General features: G+C 37.5%; 2 protein-coding genes across 3 annotated transcripts; both read right to left on the bottom strand.

The window, feature by feature from the left end:
- Positions 1-1364: 1364 nt before the first annotated feature.
- Positions 1365-6708, bottom strand: LOC124391409 (5-hydroxytryptamine receptor 3A-like). 2 transcript variants are annotated; one of them, XM_046857968.1, is made up of 8 exons: positions 6560-6708; positions 6394-6438; positions 5895-6004; positions 5575-5744; positions 4603-4763; positions 4052-4262; positions 1935-2198; positions 1365-1665 (listed from the first exon to the last, which is right to left on the bottom strand). In XM_046857968.1, the coding sequence occupies exons 1-8, from the start codon at positions 6698-6700 to the stop codon at positions 1436-1438; spliced, it is 1332 nt and encodes a 443-aa protein (XP_046713924.1). In that variant the 5' UTR covers positions 6701-6708; the 3' UTR covers positions 1365-1435. The 2 variants fall into 2 exon arrangements, with proteins under 2 accessions (XP_046713924.1, XP_046713925.1); XM_046857969.1 differs by having other exon boundaries at positions 1365-1662.
- A 1899-nt stretch (positions 6709-8607) lies between these two features.
- On the bottom strand, positions 8608-10332 carry LOC124391337 (receptor-transporting protein 3-like). The gene is made up of 2 exons (XM_046857847.1): positions 10113-10332; positions 8608-9221 (listed from the first exon to the last, which is right to left on the bottom strand). Exons 1-2 carry the CDS (start codon positions 10253-10255, stop codon positions 8879-8881), a joined length of 486 nt encoding a protein of 161 aa, XP_046713803.1. The 5' UTR covers positions 10256-10332; the 3' UTR covers positions 8608-8878.
- Between the last annotated feature and the right edge of the window lie 9038 nt (positions 10333-19370).

Here is a 19370-nt window from a genome sequence, read left to right as displayed (position 1 = left end):
TTCTGCCTCTTTCAAACCAACTACATACATTTTTTCTCTCACCACATTCATAAACCTCCTCTTTAGCCTTCCTCTTTTCCTCCTTCCTGGCAGGTCCATCCTCAGCATTCTCCTACCGATATACCTTGTGTCCCTCCTCTGCACATGTCCAAACCATCTCAATGTCACCTTTCTCACCTTGTCACCAAAACATCCTACATGCGCTGTCCCTCTAATAAACTAATTTTTAATATTGTCAATCCTTGTCACTCCCAACGAAAACCTGAACATCTTCAGCTCTGCTACTCAATGCCACTCTAAACCATACAACATCACAGTTCTCACCACAGTCCTATAAACTTTCCCTTTCACTCTTTAAGATACTCTTCTTTCACAGATCACTCCTGCCACTCTTCTTCACCCACTCCACCCTGCCTGCACTCTTTTCTTCACTTCTCTAACACACTCTCTATTACTTTGCACTGTTGACCCCAGGTACCTGAACTCCTCCAACTTCTTCACCTCTTCTCCCTGCAACCGCACCACCCCACTACCCTCCCTCTTATTCACACACATGTACTCTGTCTTACTCCTACTGACTTTCATTCCCCTTCTCTTCAGCATGTACCTCCACCTCTCCAGGCTCTTCTCCACCTGCTCCCTACTCTCACCACAAATCACAATATCATCCGCAAACGTCATAGTCCACGGAGACTCCTGTCTGACCTCGTTCGTCAACCTGTCCATCACCATTAGGGGTTTGGTTGGGGACCTGGGAGAGGATCAGGGTAATAGGGTTGTGCTTAGAAATCTGGGACCGGGTCAGGGTAGTAGGGTTGGTGTTAAGGTAGAAGGGTTGTGGCTGGGGTACTGAGATCAAGTTAGGGTTGTAGGGTAGTGGTTGGAGAACTGGGACAGAGTCGGGGTAGTCAGGGTGTGGTCAAGCGAAAAGATATATAGTCAGGGTAGTAGAGGTGTGCTCAATTTGAGGTTTTTGGTTAAGTTAGATTAGATGTGTGGTCAAGAGAGTCAATGTGGTTGGGGTACTAGAGGATGTCTTGCTGTATTGTGTTGTTTGCACAAATGTGCATTTTATCTTGTCTTGTGTATAGGTCTACTTATGTCCCAGTTAGTTTTGTGTCACTTGTGTTTTGTGTAGTTTTATGCAGCACCTTGGCTCTGGAGGAGCATTGTTTCTTTTTACTATTTGAAATGACAGTAATGATATTGGACTAGGCTTAATGTAAAATAGGGGTGGGGTCAGGATATTAAAGATAGTTGTGTAGAGATGTTTATGGGAATTTCATTGAAAATTAAACACAATCAATTAAGTATGACATTTATTTGCACAGTGAGGAAAGAAATTATCCAAATCTTCAATTGTTTAAGCAGTATGAGCACAGCTTATAACACACAGTGCATACAATGTGTGTGTGTGTGTGTGTGTGTGCGTGTATCACTGGTACATCCAGATGCACCACATGAAGATGATAACGAAAGCATAGCAGGTGATGAGCATGAGGTAAATGCGAAACAGCAGGAAGTCAAGTACGTAGCCGACATGACACCACTCATCCTGCAGAGCTTCCTCTCGCTGCAACAGGGTGAGGCGAGCACGAATTGCTCGCACACACTCGCTGATCTCCACCAGCTCAGGGACACACAGGGGGGACACACCCACTGCTGCTACACACACATATACACACACTCATTCAGCTGATGCAAAAGGTGAGCTGAACAAAACTAAGGATAATATTAAGGATGCTAATAATAATGACAATAATAGCAGTGTGAGTTATTGAGTGTAAAGTGAATGTTAATTGATTTCAACTAAAGGCATTTTTCCCCCCTAACCTACTATCAAATGTATTATTTTTAATGTAGTGTATAAGTCCTGCAGATGTGTGTGAGTATGCATAGTGTAGCACTGGTGTGTGTACTGCTGTAAGACTCACCATTAGCATGTGTGTGTTGTGTAGTGTTGGTGTGTGTGTCTTGTGTGCTCCAGATCTCTCTTTGTTCCATTATTTTCCTCTGGGTGTGTGTGATGTCTGGATCGCTGTAACAGATGAAGCGAGCGATGTATTTCAGCACCACAAGTCGGACCCACTGAGGAACCGGGCGGTACTTCATGGAGTTGTGATGAAGGACGTTGGTGATGATAACCGTCTCCAGCAGACTGATGACCATCATAGCCAAACACACAGAGAAATAAATACCTGAAGGGACAGAGATAAAAAATTATAAATTATACAGAAAATTAAAATCACGTGTTTGTCACAAGACTCAACAAGCTTGAACAGTTTTTCGATTATTGTTATGGAAATATTTATCATATAAACTCCACTTTCTTCTAAGACAGGGATCTAAACCCACTAGACCATGGACAGGTGCTGGGCCATAGATTATTTGGTACCAGGCCATACAAAAATAATAAAAACCTTCACATTTTTATTTTCAATCAATTTTATTGACTTTTGTGGTTTGTCATTTTTGAAAAATGACCACTTCTGCCTGAGCCAATTACCTGCAGTCGCATTTTTTTTCTCTATGCATCGTAAAATTAAGTTTGCACTGATTCTGCATAACATATAATATCATATAATGAGTATAATCATAATTTAATATGCAGGTTAATGTGTTTAGTTATGCGTGTGACAAACTTCCCAGCACGTTTCTAGGCATAGGCAAACTAGGTGGTCGCCTAGAGCACAACTAACTGTGAGCGCACCATTGAGCGCCCCCTGTCCCGCCACCACCCTCGCCCCACCGAGAGTAGCGTAAAATATTGTTGTGTTAAACTAATTTTGTTGTATCTTTTTATTATATTATTTACCTGTTTTTTCATGCTAAAGTTTCATATACAGCGTATGTATACATACTTAAAATCCAGACTATTTTGCAATTATTCTTAAATGTTTTGAAGCTTTTTTATGGAAGTTTGCGACTGATTTTTTTCTCATTTGTATGGTGTGGGGGTGGAGCCACAAGGGTGGTGGGTCACAATAGGAATCTCGCCTAGGTGCCGAAAAACCCAAGAAACGGCCCTGACCCACCCCAGATCTGTGGAAAAATAGTTTTGCGTGAAACAAAAAATGGTGGTGCAAAACATATTGGGGACAGCTGCTCTGAGATCTCATGGTATAGCCAGTTTTTAAGCGAACAAGCTTCCACTATTTAAGCAGAATTATCATGCAGTAAACATTAGAGCACTTTATTTTTGGACATGCAAATTCCCAGATGAAGCATGATTTGTCTGGTTCAAGCTGAATGTCAGAGATTTTCCTCTCTCTTGGAAAGTTAGTCCGGTTACAAGCTTTAACGCACTTCCACATTTCCTTCTCTGTATTTAAAGCCACATGGGTATGTGTTTGTTCTTGCAATGTCTCCTGTCTTGTCTCATCATTGTGTTTTTGTGCTCATGTGTTTTTCCAGTCACAGCTGTCTCCACTTCCACGTCCAATTCACACCTATTTATAATCCTTTGTTTCCATGTTGTCACACTGAAGTATTTTGTTCAGTTATCTGCCGAATACAAAGCCTTTGCTTTTTGTTCATTTTCAGTCTAGTTCACGTTGTTCATTCATCACCTGACCTATACATATTTTATATTTATGCCATTGAATTACGTTTTGAATTGTTTGCATTGCAATTTGTTTAAATAATTGTTTCTTGACCAGCACTTGAATCTGACTGGACTTGCTTTACATGACATTGGAGGCCCATTTGCTTCCAAAGTCTTCTCTCCTGCTTTGCTTACTTTCAAACATTAAATATACAAGGGCCACTGTACTTCATCATATGATGTAAAATTCAGCAGATAAAATGTTAAAGAGCCAAAATGATCGCTCCGCATTCCAAAGCGTACTCCATTCTGAGACAACGCGTTATCTCCCAACTAGATCTCCTCTATAACCAAATCAATAACCCATTAGAGAAGCTCTCCAGGACTTCTGTCAATTTCAGGACAATTTCACTGTGTTTCAAGGAAAAATGTGTATAAATAATGTTAATTACGTGCATAATATTTAGTAATATTTAAGGTTAGTTAAAGATCAGATCATCAGATCACCGATGATTGGTGTGCCGTTGGCCGTGCTCGGCAGCAGGTCGTTCATGATGAGCAGGAAAACGGTGTAACCAAGAATCAGCGTCATCTTAAAGGAGGCGCGGTCGACGCTGTGAGGTGGCAAATAGAAGGACAGAATGTCAATGATCATGAGGAAGGAGCTCGGGATGAGCAAGTTTACCACGTAGAGGATTGGCCGGCGCTTGATCACCACCTACACACACACACACACCCACACACCCACACACACATTGTTAAAAGATGAGCATGTGTGAAAAATAGTGTGTGCAATATAGTCAGGTCTGAAATCGTTTTGATATGACATTTAATTGTCAAATCTTCTGATCCTCATTATTCAACAGATTCAGTATGTATACTGAACTTCATCCTTTCCTCCTTCTGAGTTGATGTGATCTTATTAAAAGTGTCAGTAATGAAATGTTAAGATAATATAAGTAAAATGATATATGATTGAGTTTTGTGTGAACTTGTGCAGAGGCCACACCCAATTCAGTGGAATATTGTTGTATCTGGGTGTATGTTTTGTCTCTCACCCAGAAGGTGATGATGTCCCACTCGTCTACACCGAAGTTTAGAACTCCTGCTTCTCCCAAAATAACCACCAGCTCCCACTCCCCGCTGGCCTCCAGGTAACGCTTCGAGTTCTCTGACATCTGGTCGAAGGGTAGAGCGGGTTTCACCCTCACATCCCGAACTGTACACACAACCCAAAAATTTTACAATTTCTTAGTGTAGACAAGGTGCTATGAAGTGCAAATGATATACAGATGAACTATGATGAAATGTTGGAAAGTGTAGGTGAAGTGCTTATGAAGTGTTATAAAATGCAGATGTAGTGTAGATGAAGTGTGTATGGCATGCATATGAATTGTTATTTAAAAGGTAAATGAAGTGTGTATGACGTGTTATAAAATATAGAGAGTGTATAATGAGGAAAAAGAATAGATTGTGTTATAAAGTAGATATGGAATGTGTATGGAGTGCTATAAAGTATAGATGAAGTGTCCATGAAGTGTTATAAAGTATAGATGAAGTATAGATAAAGTATTATAAATTATAGACATTTATAGAGTGTTATAAAGAATAGATGGAGCATTTTAAAGTATAGATGAAGTGTAAAATGTAAACAAAGTGTGTATTGAGTGTTATAAAGTGTAGGTGGAGTATAGATGAAGTGTACAGTAGATGAAGTGTAAGTGAAGTATGTATGGGGTGTTATAAAGTGTATATAAAGAGTATATGGAGTATATACTGAGCGTTATAAAGAGTAGATGAAGTGTACAGTAGATGAAGTGTGTGTGGAGTGTATACTGAGTGTTATAAAGAGTAGAGGAAGTGTACAGTAGATGAAGTGTGTGCGGAGTGTATACTGAGTGTTATAAGAGTAGATGAAGTGTACAGTAGTTGAAGTGTGTGTGGAGTGTATACTAAGTGTTATAAAGAGTAGATGAAGTGTACGGTAGATGAAGTGTGTGTATAGTTGAAGTTTAGATTAAGGAAGTTACTTGTGTGCATGTAGGAGCCGAAGGTAAAGGTACAGTTTTGAACATCAAAGGGGAAACTGAAGATCTCGAGGTTACACGCTGTGACGAGTCTCAGCATCCGATCATAACGAATGTGACCCGTGTGGTTAACATAGACATATGGACATGCCTGAGATACATCATCGTCCACACTGAGAGAGAGAGAGAGAGAGAGAGAGAGAGAGAGAGAGAGAAAGAGAGAGTTCATTGACACTTAGAAAGGGTCAGCGCCTGAAAGTGAGACACAATAACCCTAAAAGTGATTCAGAAGATCTGAGGAAAGGTGAAAAACAAATACTAACAACTCATAGATGATGATGTCAGGTGACCAGAGGTTGCTAACTGGAAGTGAGATCTTAGTGATCCCATCACACTCCTCAGGGTCCCAGATCAGGAATTCATGAAACCAGTACTATAGGAAAACACACACACACACACACACACACACACACACACACACACACACACACACACACACACACACACACACACACACACACACACACACACACACACACACACACACACACACACACACACACACACACACACACACACACACACAAGACAACAATCACATGAGCGCACTCCGGCTGTGTCTTAAGCGGCTGCTAAGTCATTAGTCTCTTGAGGACTGAGAATTTTAATTAACAGACTACACGTCTGGCCCACACTTGTTTACTGTCAGGTTTCTGAAAATAAGGTGGCCTTTGAGGTACCACATAAAAGATCAGTAATGAGTTATATGAAGTAAGCCAACAATATATAGAACAGTGGTTTGGAACACAGCCATGTCCTTACCAACCGCAGCCAGAGGAAAGTGGTGAGGATCTGAGTCTTCTCATTCTGACAGCATGAGAGAAAGTGAGAAAGAACAAGTTCAAAGAGGGTGATAAAGCACACACACACACACACACACACACACACACACACACACACACACACACACACACACACACACACTTACCACTCCAAGTACAGCATACAGGGTGAAAGAGATGTTGGCAATGGTGGGGTTACTCAGATTCACAGAAGGTCTGAAAGGCTTTCTCTCAAATACTTCCTGTAGAGACTCATAGGATGGTCCACTCTGACCTGGCTTACACATCAGCTCACACAAACACACTGAGACTGAGGAACACACACACACACACACACACACACACACACACACACACACACACACACACACACACACACACACACACACAAGAATGTTGTACAGTGTCCTAAATTATAAATACAGAGAATAAACTTGAATATATGCTTAGGATTTTGTCACATATTTAATAGTACATTGTTATTGTTAAGATATTAATAAAGATGAAGCAACTGTGTGATAAGCTTGTGTAATATCTTTGAAAATACTATTACAAATATTACAAATATATGATGTGATTATATAATTATAATATTCTGATAAATAATTGTATTTACTATTAGGATTTTCATGTTTAATTAATGGTGAACTTTTACTTTATCATTATTTCTACTACTACAACTACTACTACTACTACTACTACCACTTCTAATAATAATAATAATAATAATAATAATAATAATAATAATAATAATAATAATTTAACATTTATAAAGGCTGATAATATCTTAGTAGACATATTCAACATCACCTCATAAACCTGTAGTTAATAATCCACAGAAATCTTTCACATAAATTTTCCACATAAAATTCCAAAAGAAATTCTAAGTAAAGTTTCAATTTCAGTTTCAATTTGATCTATTTAAAAATATTATTTGAATTGGGCATTTTGGGCATTTTACTGCACAATCTTTGCACCATTCAGGATGTTGCTATTACTGTAAATAGGCCACTTATGCACTTCTGGTTAACTGCATGTAATTGGCTCTGTACATGTACTTTGCACAATGACAATAATGTTTAATCGAATCAATCAATCAATCAATCAATCAATCAATCAATCAATCAATCAATCAATCAATCAGTCCATCAGTCCATCTGTCTGTTAATCTATCTATCTATCTATCTATCTATCTATCTATCTATCTATCTATCTATCTATCTATCTATCTATCTATCTATCTATCTATCTTAGAATAATTATAAGTATATTAATAAATGCAGACAAATGAACCAACCTGAAATCAGTGAATAGTTCATTATAATAATAATAATAATATTAATAATAATATTAAGATTTATTATTAGGAATAGAAAATGTTCAGAGTTTTATTAGATAATGAATGTAAGTTACCTGTGGCAAGGATAAAAGTTGTCCAGAACAGAAATCCGACTTTTCCCATGATGCAGTGAAGAAGATTAATGCACAGAGAGTGTGAGTTTGTGCGTTTTTATGCGTGTTATTGAACACCTGCGATGATCAGTGAGCGTGTGTGTTTATGGCATCATTATCGACGTGTTTTTTTCCTCACACCTTTAATTAACTGTACAAAAGAACTCATTATTATTATTAATATTATTATTATTATTATTATTATTATAATTATGACTTATGGCCCCGAACTTTTAGGCAAAATAATCAAAATGATACATTTTACAGGGCAGATGTTGCTGTGAGTAAAACAAAGAGACATGTTTTTAGAGGGAAAGACAGTACAGTATGTCTTTTATTGGGACAGAGTGCATGTCTCACTGGGACAGATAGGCATGGCTTTGAGTGGGACAGAGACCATGTCTTATTGGGACAGATAGGCATGGCTTTGAGTGGGATAGATGGCATGTCTTTCAGAGGAGCAGATAGACATGGCTTTGAGTGGGACAGAGACTATGTCTTATTGGGACAGATAGTCATAACTTTGAGTGGGACAACGGGTGTGTATTTTTGAGGGACAGATCACTGTGGTACTGAATGGAAGAAGGTGTGTCTCTGTGAGACAGAGGAACGTTTTTCACAGGGCCAGATAACCATGGCGTTGAGTGGGACAGCTGGACATTTTTTTCAGAGATACATATTGGCATCGCTTTGAGTGGAACAGAGGAAAAAAATGACAATTCTAAATATATATATTTAAAAAATATATACTTTATTCTTTATTCACATTTTTTTTTGTACATTACCTTTGTATATATTAAACTAAATTACACAATTATAATAATACAATAATACATTTGTAACTTATTAATTATATGACCATTGTGCAGACTTGAAATCATCACATGGTCTTCTGGAGGTGGTTGGGGGTCATTCGGGGTGGTATAAGGATGGCCCTCTAGAAGTGTCAGATAATCACCCTAACAGTGGGTAAAGAAATAGTTAACACTAAAACCCTGGGGCAGGTGTGAAGATCATGTTCCCTTTTGGCAAATCCCCAGCTGACAGGCCTCACAGTGTGCACTTTCATGTGGACCGTTCACTCTATCGATAAAGTGTGAGGTTCGGCCAGATTCTCCTACGTCCTCGCCATAGCACCTGAATTTAATCTTCTCTATCAGTTTCTCCACCATCATGTCAATGTTCTCTTTACCGAATTTCGGCTTCTCCTTCCTGTGATCATTGCAGCGGCGACACTCCTGCCTAAAGTGGCGCACTTTTACAGTGCCACGGCCACTTGCCGCATCCCGTGAGAAGTGAAACACCACCATCACTCGCTTAGAGGGCCATGAACGGCCACACCCGGAACACCGAAACCTACACAATACAGAGATCATAGGTAAGAAAGGGCAGGTGAGGTGTGTCTAAGTGGAAGTGTGTAAGAGTGCAGGTGACGTGTGTAAGCTTGAGGTGACGTGTGTAAAAGCATTGTTGACTGCAATCCTGAAACAACAGAATCAGAACACTTTCTAAACAGTGAGCTGCACCGAGCTCAGCCCCACAACATCAGACTTCACCTTTAATAATTTCTACATGAACAAAATGAGGAATAGTTTTATTTTTTTATTAATGAATATCTTTTTCTTATCCAAAACCCCTTGTATTGTATTTAAGAATGTTCTTTCAAATGGACATAGCAGATAAATAAATATCATTCAGCTATAATTCATTTTACCTGGTCATTATCAATTCCAAATTTAAACATGATATTGTCAAAGAGAGGCAGTGATGAGGCAGAGAACAGAACATTACCCCTTGTGTTTACAGGGGTGATATGGAAATAATATGGAAATATTTGAAATTTAACTGTGTACTGAATACAATATAGTAATGTAGCGTTTGAATGAGTGAATATTATCAGATGTTTGAATGACCTGTTTTATTCCAAGAAAAAAAAGAAGTGTAATGAATTGTAAAATTAGCATTTTTTTAAACAAAGCCTTTTCTATCGTGTTATAAATTGCATTTCTCTAGAATTCTGTTTTTACTGTCAAAATTGCTGATTTTCAGCTGTAACTTCTGGTAAAAGCTCAATGAAAAAAAAAGAGATTTTGACATTTACATAACATAGACTTTATATAAATATCAGGAGTATATAATTATACTGTTAAAAACAGAATTATGTAATAACAATGTAAAATAATCGTTATAAAAAAGTGTGTGTGTGTGTGTGTGTCTGTGTGTGTGTGTGTGTGTGTGCCATGTTACCGTGCAAATGATCCTTTCAGGTACTCATAGAACCCATGAGCTGTTTTTTTTGGTTGAATCGAGTCGTCCATCAGGAGCGTCCACTTGTCCTGCAGTTCTTCTGCTCTCCTATTAAACACACTCATCCACTCTTCATCCTCCATCACTGTCTCTTTTTTCACCTACACGTTCTCTCTGTCTCTGTCTGTCTCCCTTTCTCTCTGTCATTGCCTCCTTGCTCTATTTATGCTGGTTGCATAGAGGAGAAAGGAAACAGAAACTTAACATTACCTCACATGCACACACACACACACACTCGTAAACACCCAGACACACCCAGACACACACAAACACCTTTGCCTTGTGCATGCACACAAACACAATAATATTTCTAATATAAGGTTTGAATTATTATATATGTATATCTATAAAACCAGAACACTGAATAGACATTCCCTGTGTCATGAATCTCATTAACCAGACCCACTAGTGTAGGATTACACTTCAGTTTCAGTTTCCCTTCTTCTATATGGTTTGGTTTCTTGTTTGGGCTTCATGAGAAAACAGAAATGTGTCCAGGGTGCAAAAATGACTCTCTCTCTCTCACACACACACACACACACACACACACACACACACACACACACACACACACACACACACACACACGTTCCTGTGGTCCAGGAAACCAAACAAGAAACCAAACTAAGGGAAGGGAAACTGAAGTGGAATCCTACACTAGTGGGTCTGGTTAATGAGATTCATGACACAGGCAATGTCTTTTCAGTGTTCTGGGTTTTTGAATTAAACATAAAAACAAGTAATAATTATTAAACACTTCCCCACACCTGTTTTTCATGATTTATTTCATCAGATGTCTTGCAAAACTTAAGGAAATAACGAAAAAAGGAGACTGAGGCAATCACTTGTGACAGCTTTGACAAATATGTGTTTTAGTCATTTTTGTCATCACACACAGGCATCATCCCATCTAAATAAAGTGACATGTACATTACAGCACAGTGAAATTCTTTCTTTACATATCCCAGCTGGTTGGAAAACAGGTCAGAGTACACGGTCAGCCATGATGTCACGGAATACCAGGCGTCGGAAACCGGGAGTAAAACAAGGTGAAGTTTATTGATCTTAAACTTAGCACACACAGAAAAGGGAGTGCTGGAGATAATGAACTTAGCTGTAGCAAGCTTCTCGAAAAGGGTAACGAGGAATACGGGAAAAAGCGTAGAATGTGGGATCCGTAGGCAGTCCAAGTGATCTAAGGTATGTGCACTGACGGCGAGTGAAAGGGGAGATGGAAACAGGTGCAGGTGATTAATAGGAGAGAGAGGCTGAGCGGGAGTGTTGAGCATTAGAGGAGGGTGTGGCTGGTGGTTCTCTGACAGATACAAAGCCTCTGGAGCAAAGAGGGTTAAGGGCCTAGCTCAAGGGCCTAACAATGGCAGCTTTGCAGTTCCAAAGCTTGAACTACCAACCTACTAATTAGCCCATATAATTAAAATAATTAAAACCTTCCATACACAACACATTTATTCATGACATCCTTTCTTTATTTAGAAACCAAAATAATAAACTCCAGCAAAAAAGTTTTTAGTGACTAAACATTTGTTTTACTGATCAAGTCTATAATCAATTATGGTAATGGATCAGAGACTTACAGTACATCTGGAAAATGGATATTTTCCTCAAAATTCTAAAACCAACACCCCATAATAACAATGTGAAAAAAGTTTTTGATTTGATTAGATTTTTTATTTTAAATAATTTAAACAAACCTTTTTCACGTTGTCATTATGGCAGTGGCGGGCGGTCAGGGCCAGCAATGCTTTCTCTGCTGGCCTAAACACTATCAGAAGCACTGATACATTTACAACCTAAATTTTAATATTTGTTCAATAAAATTGTATTAATTTATTCCCAACAGTTTATTCTCTCTATTTTGTAGCGTTTCTCTTGGCTGCACTGCTTCCAGTATCTGGATGTGGATGTTTGATTTTTTGTCCAATCAGATTTCAGCCTCTATATGCTGCCATGTTAATCTAATCTGCCCAGGGCCTGCAAAGTCTTTACTGCTGGCCTTTTTACCTTAGTCTAAATTAGCAATGTGTCTGTTTCTTTAACCAATCAGATTTCAAATTCGCCTCACAGGGCAACTAGCTGGACCAGAATAGCGTCAGCATTTTTCCATCCACTGATGGGTGGTCAGAAGGAAACTGTTACAGCCAAGTTCGACTGGTAAAGCACGTCTTTATTTAGCGCTCTCTCACACATTAATACATCTGAGTTAGACTGTTTTATGCCTACGGAGAAAGAGAAAATTATTTTCAAGGAAATGCTTAAAAATCCATTTTCAAGAAAAGCTAGACATCGTGAGGAGAGGTCGGCCAACCCCGTAGCTAGCTAGCTTGTCTCAGCCCGGGAAAGGGTTTGTTCACCAATTCCAGACCAGTGAATACAAGCGGTACCACTGGATTACAGCCTCTGAGGAGCGGTGCAAATTTTAAGTGCATCTCTGGTGAGTAGGTTGTATTATTTTTACATTTTTATGTTTTTGTCATGGTATTAGACAAATATTGATTCTGAACTGCTCCAGATGATGTGGGTGGGATTGTGGTTGTAGAGTAGAGGTTTGGAGCTTGTTTAGTAAAATGGTGTTCACCCTTCATATGTGAAATGCCTATTGCATTTTTTGTATAGTATTAATGGTTCCTATAATTGCAACGATAGTGGTGGTATTAAGAGGAGGATTATGTTGGGTAATTCCCCACTGAAGGCCCAGGTACCAAATGCACGACCCGCCACTGCTTTATGAGGTATTGTTTGTAGAATTTTAAGGAAAATAATGGATTTAATCCATTTTGGAATGAAGTTGTAATATAACAAAATGTGGAAAAAGTAAAGCACTGTGAAAACTTTTCAGATGCACTGTATAACCCTATTCCCCAGACTATAACCATGCCGTGAATGAACTGAGAGATAAAGCACACATTGCCTTCTATGTCAGAAAATGTCAATGTCTTATAGAAATCCCAATTCCTTTAAGGCCCTGAATGCAGAACTATATATAACTATAACAATAACTATAATTATAACTATAACTATGTATAATATATATTACACGTGCACTGGCACACAACAAATAATACATGCAGGGCAGAATCAGGCAAATAACTACTAATTGTAATGATACAAAAAAGAGGGATAAAATTCATTCTGGAAACATTTAAAACTCAATGACCCTCACTCATATATTTCTAAAGTCCTGAAATACCAACTGATAAGAATCCAAAGAAACCAATCTCCTCTCTCAGCTGATCCAGAGCTTTGGTCCTAGTGTTTCACTAATATCTAGTGACATTCATCAAGTTTGTAAGTTTTATTTCTATAACGCTTTTCACAATTGACATTGTCTCAAAGCAGCATTACACTGAATAGTTTATAGTTTATAGTGAATATCTGTTTAAACTGTATTTTATTCCGGTTTTATACACAATATTTAACAATTATAATTTTTTTTATTTCTCTTTGTTTAATGCATCTTACGTTTTCATTTTTCAAATGTAACATTTTTGTCGTGCCAATAAATCACACTTAAATGTAAATAGAAAATTGAGAGAAAGGAAAGTGAAAGCTCTTCTGCCACCTACAGGACACTGAGAGTCACTTCAGCTTTTGTTGTTGTTTTGGGGTCACTATAAAAAACTCTTCCTAATGCATTAAAAGATTTTTACGCAGAAAAACATAATTTATTTCACAATGTACCATTCCTGACTTTTTAATACCTTGCCTATTGTCTCTAAAATGTTCCAGTAAACGAAGTTCAGTTTTCTCAAAATATTGCGTCTGAATCTTTTCTATATGAAGATCTTGTTGCTGATCATTACAATGCCATGCCTTGTACTGATATTGTGACACAATATCCAAAACATGTATACTAATGTCTGGGGTCTGTCTCTCATCTGTCCTTTCTGATGTCTTGATTACAGCATTAAACACCATGCCTGCTCTAGTCCTCTATGTGTTTATCTGAGATGATCTGTCACCTCTGCTGCAGACAAGACCTTTTCTTCTAATTGCTTCTGTGCAATCTTGCTTTTTTCCATTCTTTGTTGCTCAGGACAGTGTATCTTCATTCTGCATGTGTACGCCTGGTGTGTGCCAATATTGTCCAGAAATCACTTTATGTATGGGGATTTTTTTAAAATAATATACAAATATACATTTACATTTATAGCATTTGGCAGACACCCTCATCCAGAGCGACTTAAAGTTATCTCAATTATACAACTGAGCAGTTGAGGGTTAAGGGCCTTGCTCAAGTGCCCAGCAATAGCAGCTTGGTTCTGCTATGATTTGATCTATCTATCTATCTATCTATCTATCTATCTATCTATCTATCTATCTATCTATCTATCTATCTATCTATCTATCTATCTATGGACATATATTGAAAAATACTTTATACTGTATTTGGCAGAAACCCATATCTAGAGCAATTTACAATGACCTTATTTATTCATCTAAACAGATGAGGGTAAAGATTTCACACAAGGGCCCTGCTGGAGGTGCTGGGATTTAAACTCATAACCTTCCAAACCAAAGTCCAACTCCTTCACCACTGACCCATGTTCCACTTATCCGCTGCACTGCAAAGGCTTCAACTGCAGTCTTGCATTATTATTTAAAAAAAAAAATATTACCCCAAGGCACTTGTGTTGAAGACGTGGCAAATTACATCCATTTTATGATGCGTTTGCTTGTATAATCTCAGGGCTTCTTGTGGTCAGAAGATTTCAGATCCCAAATGTAGCCTAACAATCACTTTGGGCTTCAAGGTGCACCAGGGCACCCTTGATATCTTTGACCTTGGTATAATTTGGTTTTACTCCCTCTGATATGAAGATATGCCTCAAACTCTATTATTCAGAGCTGCAACTGTGGGACCTTGAGCAAAACCTGCAACCCTCAAATGCTCAAATGTATAAAAATGAAATAACTGTACACTGATAAGGCATAACTTTATGGCTATCGCTTAGGCATAACTTTATGACCACCCACCTAATGTTGTGTTGGCTCCCTTTTTCAGCCTGAACAGTCCTGACCCTTCAATCATTAACAGCAGTAACCTCTTGAGCAATTTGAGGTAGAGGAGCTGTTGGATTAGACAACACAGGCCAGCATTCCCTCCCTACATGCACCAAAGAGCCTTAGTTGTCCATGACCCAGTTGCCGGTTCACCATTGTTCCTTCCTTCGACCACTTTTGATAGACACGGACCACTGCATAGCAGAAACATCCCACAAGAGCTGCAGTTTTGGAGATGCTCTGACCCAGTTGGCTAACCATCAAAATTTGGTCCTTGTCAAACTCACTCAAATCCTTACGCTTGCCCATTTTTCCTGCTTCTAACTTATCAAATTTGATGATAAAACGTTAACTTGCTGCCTAATAAATCCCACCCACTAACAGGTGCCATGATAAAGAAATACGCAGTGTTACTCACTTCAGCAGTCATAATGCTATAATGCTATAATTCCTGGTCAGTGTTATTCATAAGGGTGTCTGCCAAATGCCATGAATGTGAATGTAAATCCAAAGCAACATACAGACGTGATTTGAAATGTCAATAAACACCTCATGACACTGATTTACTGGGTCTCAGACTCAGTGTCTCATGAGTCACTCATGCCTCCTGCATTTCACAGTTTCCACGTTGAATTGAAACTTTTTTTTTTGTTAAACTGAACATTTGATGCTTTCTCCACCTCCATGACTTCGTGCAAGATGTCAATGTGCTCCAAAGCAACTCTAATCTAATCGCTGTAATCTCTATAACCTCTACAAATTTTCTATAAAAATGTGCACCGTTTCCATGTTACCAAATGTCTCACACTGTCTGTCAAAAGCTTCAAATCTTTCAGAGGTCAGAGCATTCCTTCATCTGAAACTCCATCTTATCAATTATCATTTTTATTTCGATTCACTGAATTGACAATTCTTACTGAGAACATTTCTATCATCATGCCATGACAAATATGTTATTATTCATTCCTTAGATTTTATGGTGAATTGTTGACATTTAATAACTTACTTTAATTTAATAACTGCATGGGCTGCCATATTTCCTGAATGCTCAAAAAAAGTCAATGTATTTAAATTAAAGGAAAATTTCTACTTGCAAAAAGCATGTGAGTTTGACAAAAACAAATCGATAAGATCAGACTTCATCAGGAAAGAACACACACACACACACACACACACACACACACACACACACACGCCTTAACTGAGTGCTATTGAAGTACATGCTCCCTATCTTCTGTGTGACTGTCCAGATTAATCCAGAAAATTTATATTCATTATATGTACTTATCATCATTATATGTGCTCATTAAATATCAATCAATGCATTAGGTTATTTTTATATGCATTAGGTTCAATAGGGTTTATTAGAGGTGAATTCAGAGCTCTATAGCTTAAGATCTTTCACTCCAAACCCTGGAAATCATATTTTCACGAAGCTAGTATGAGTCTCTTAGTTCAAGTGAAGGGAAAATTTCATGAGACCCCATCCAGAGACATCATATAAAATTGTGTGCCTCCAAATTGGTGGGAGATTTGTGGAAAATATTAAGTATTAAAATGATCATTAATATGTCTGGTTCTGTAAATCTACTGGAATTTTAAAATGTAAAAGAAAACAAGAGAATGCAGAATAATGTGATCGAAAATCACATAACACTCAAAATGAGAGCTAGGGAATATTTACAAGAGGAGGGGAAGGACATGTAGTGTGGGGACATTACTAGTTCACATATGAATCAAATCTAAAGTAGTTGACACCTCATGCACGCACACACGCGCGCACACACAAACACACACAAACGGAAAGTGTGGGCTTTTTTGTGGCATGGATTAATAAAGCGCTGATGTTTCTCTTTGTCCACAGAGGGACTGTGTAAGAGCACGTGTGTATGTATATAAGTCTGTATGTGTGTGTTTTTCCTCTGTGACCTGTGGTTAATCTCTCTCACACTCAGACACACAAAGGCATATGGAAACGCTGAAGTAGATGTTCTGTGGTTTTCTTTGTGGGCCGGGTGGAAAAGCTTTCACCTCTCTATCAGGCCCGTTAGATATTTTTGTAAAAGTGGAATGATGAGAAATCGGATTTTTTTTTTCCTACACAGAGATGTACATATGCAATATAGATGGGGTTTTGACCCATATATATATATATATATATATATATATATATATATATATATATATATATATAGATATATATTCTCTAAATAATATTTCCAACATTAATTAATATATTCCGTTTATGTTTTGATTGCTCCATTTCACACACTGCACTGTGGAACTTAAAGCTTTGGGTTAATTTTCATTATTTCCAGTAAATATAGTTTTCTATATTAGTAAGTAAGTATAGTTTTCTGTTGAAGACACATGACAAGGCCATATTTAATCAAGTGACTCAAACATTTAAGATGTAACAAGGTAATATAATTTTTTTTTAATAATAATAATAATAATAATAACAATAATAATAATAATTATAATTATTATTGTTATTATTATTACTATTATCAATAGCAGTAGTTGTAGTATCCAATATACCACAAAATTATTACAATCTCCATTCAGAAGATCTCAGTTTAGCTTCTAATTAGCATGTGGTTGGTCACCCTTCTAGTTGGAAGTCAACTCACATATAATTTCACAAGTCATCAGATACATGTTGTTTTATTATCTTAAATGACATGGAACTCTTTAAGAGTAATTTGATCTGTTCATGTAGACGATGATCCGGAAGCTTAATTTCCTGAATTGGATCAGACTTGTCAATTTAACAGTGTTGTTAACAGTGTTCAAGTGTATTCAGGTGAACAACATAGTTTTTTCATCCTCCACGAAAAAACGTTGTCATGAAAGTGAAGTCAGATGACTAGCGTGAAGGAGATTTAGTCACGTGATGAAAGTTAATCAGTACAAGACAGTCGTAAACCAAACTCAGATAACCAAAGTAAAAACACATCTATATACAAAGTATACATATACATAGATAAAATTGTTTTAAAATAAAAATCTTTCCATCCATAAGAAAAACTCTCGATTGTCATACATGAAGTGTCCAAAGTGCTTTACAAACTAAACTGAAATTAATCAAATGAAACTTCTGACCTTTTTCTGCACATGAAATGAAACATCAAATTATATTGCACACACGTTAATAATTAACTGCAAATGCGGGCAAACATCTGAATATTTACTCAAACTATTTTCTTAACGTGGAAAAATGTGTCCTCATTTTGAAACCTATCAGTGACTCTGACCTCCGTTTCCTCCACACATCTCACCCTGACCTACATACTGGGTAAAATAAGGTTTTGAAAAACATAAAAGGATTTACTTAAAAATCAGCCAAGACTGTAATGAATCTTTAAGTTTTTATGTTCTTCTGTGGTCTGCTTTATTTTAAGGGGCAGAGTCTGGTTTGGTCCACTCCATTTCACATGCCAAAGGTGTTTTCAAATATTCTGGACAATTTTACCGTTTTTTCTAATCTGCATGAAATTTAGCACACAAATGAAACTACAAGCATGTTTAAATCTTTTCACCTTTCAGAAACAGGAGGACCTGAAGGAGGGGTTCTGTTCATGTTGAGGATGGTCCTACATGAACAGTCGAAAGATCTATGAAGACACTGAGCAACCATGAGGATGGATTTGGACTGTAGTTAATATCAACAATGGTTTAGGACCACAGTTTGCAAGAACAGTTCTGCATTTAAGCACCCATCACTGAACAGTACACCTCAACAATGACGGAACTGTAATGAATAAACATTCAGTGCTACCCAGATGAGGATGGGGTTCCCTTTTAAATTTGGTTCCATTCAAGGGTTCTTCCTCATACGAGCTCATTTAGTTTTTCCTTGACTCATCATCACTGGCTCTCTCTTTAGGAATAAACTTATATTTGATACATTTATAGGCACTAAATTTCCAACTTCATAACCTCTTTATTTCTGTAAAGCTGATTTGGTACAATCCCATTGTGTAAGAGTGTATTTATTTCAGTTTTTAGTGTTTAAAACATATACTGTTTTGCTAAATTATGTTAAATAATAATTCATAACAATTAATAATTGTTAAACTAATCCATACTTGTCACTATTCTTTAAGACTTCTGGGTAGACTAGGCCATTTCTCAACTTACATTATTTTCATGTATAATGGTGTCATCGGAAAA

The sequence above is a fragment of the Silurus meridionalis genome, chromosome 9 (genome assembly GCF_014805685.1).
Source record: "Silurus meridionalis isolate SWU-2019-XX chromosome 9, ASM1480568v1, whole genome shotgun sequence".
In the NCBI taxonomy this organism is placed as follows: Eukaryota; Metazoa; Chordata; class Actinopteri; order Siluriformes; family Siluridae; genus Silurus; species Silurus meridionalis.
The sequence above is the reverse complement of the archived record's forward strand: the minus strand, read 5'-3'. Positions and strand labels throughout refer to the sequence as shown.

Coding starts and splice junctions, on each gene's coding strand:
- LOC124391337 (XM_046857847.1), bottom strand. CDS start 10,255: ATGGAGGATGAAGAGTGGATGAGTGTGTTTAATAGGAGAGCAGAAGAA. Junction 9,222..10,112: donor CTGAAAGGATCATTTGCACG/GTAACATGGCAC, acceptor TGTATTGTGTAG/GTTTCGGTGTTCCGGGTGTG.
- LOC124391409 (XM_046857968.1), bottom strand. CDS start 6,700: ATGTGTAAGCCAGGTCAGAGTGGACCATCCTATGAGTCTCTACAGGAA. Junction 4,764..5,574: donor CGGCTCCTACATGCACACAA/GTAACTTCCTTA, acceptor TTGTGTGTACAG/TTCGGGATGTGAGGGTGAAA. Junction 4,263..4,602: donor GGGACATCATCACCTTCTGG/GTGAGAGACAAA, acceptor GTGTGTGTGTAG/GTGGTGATCAAGCGCCGGCC.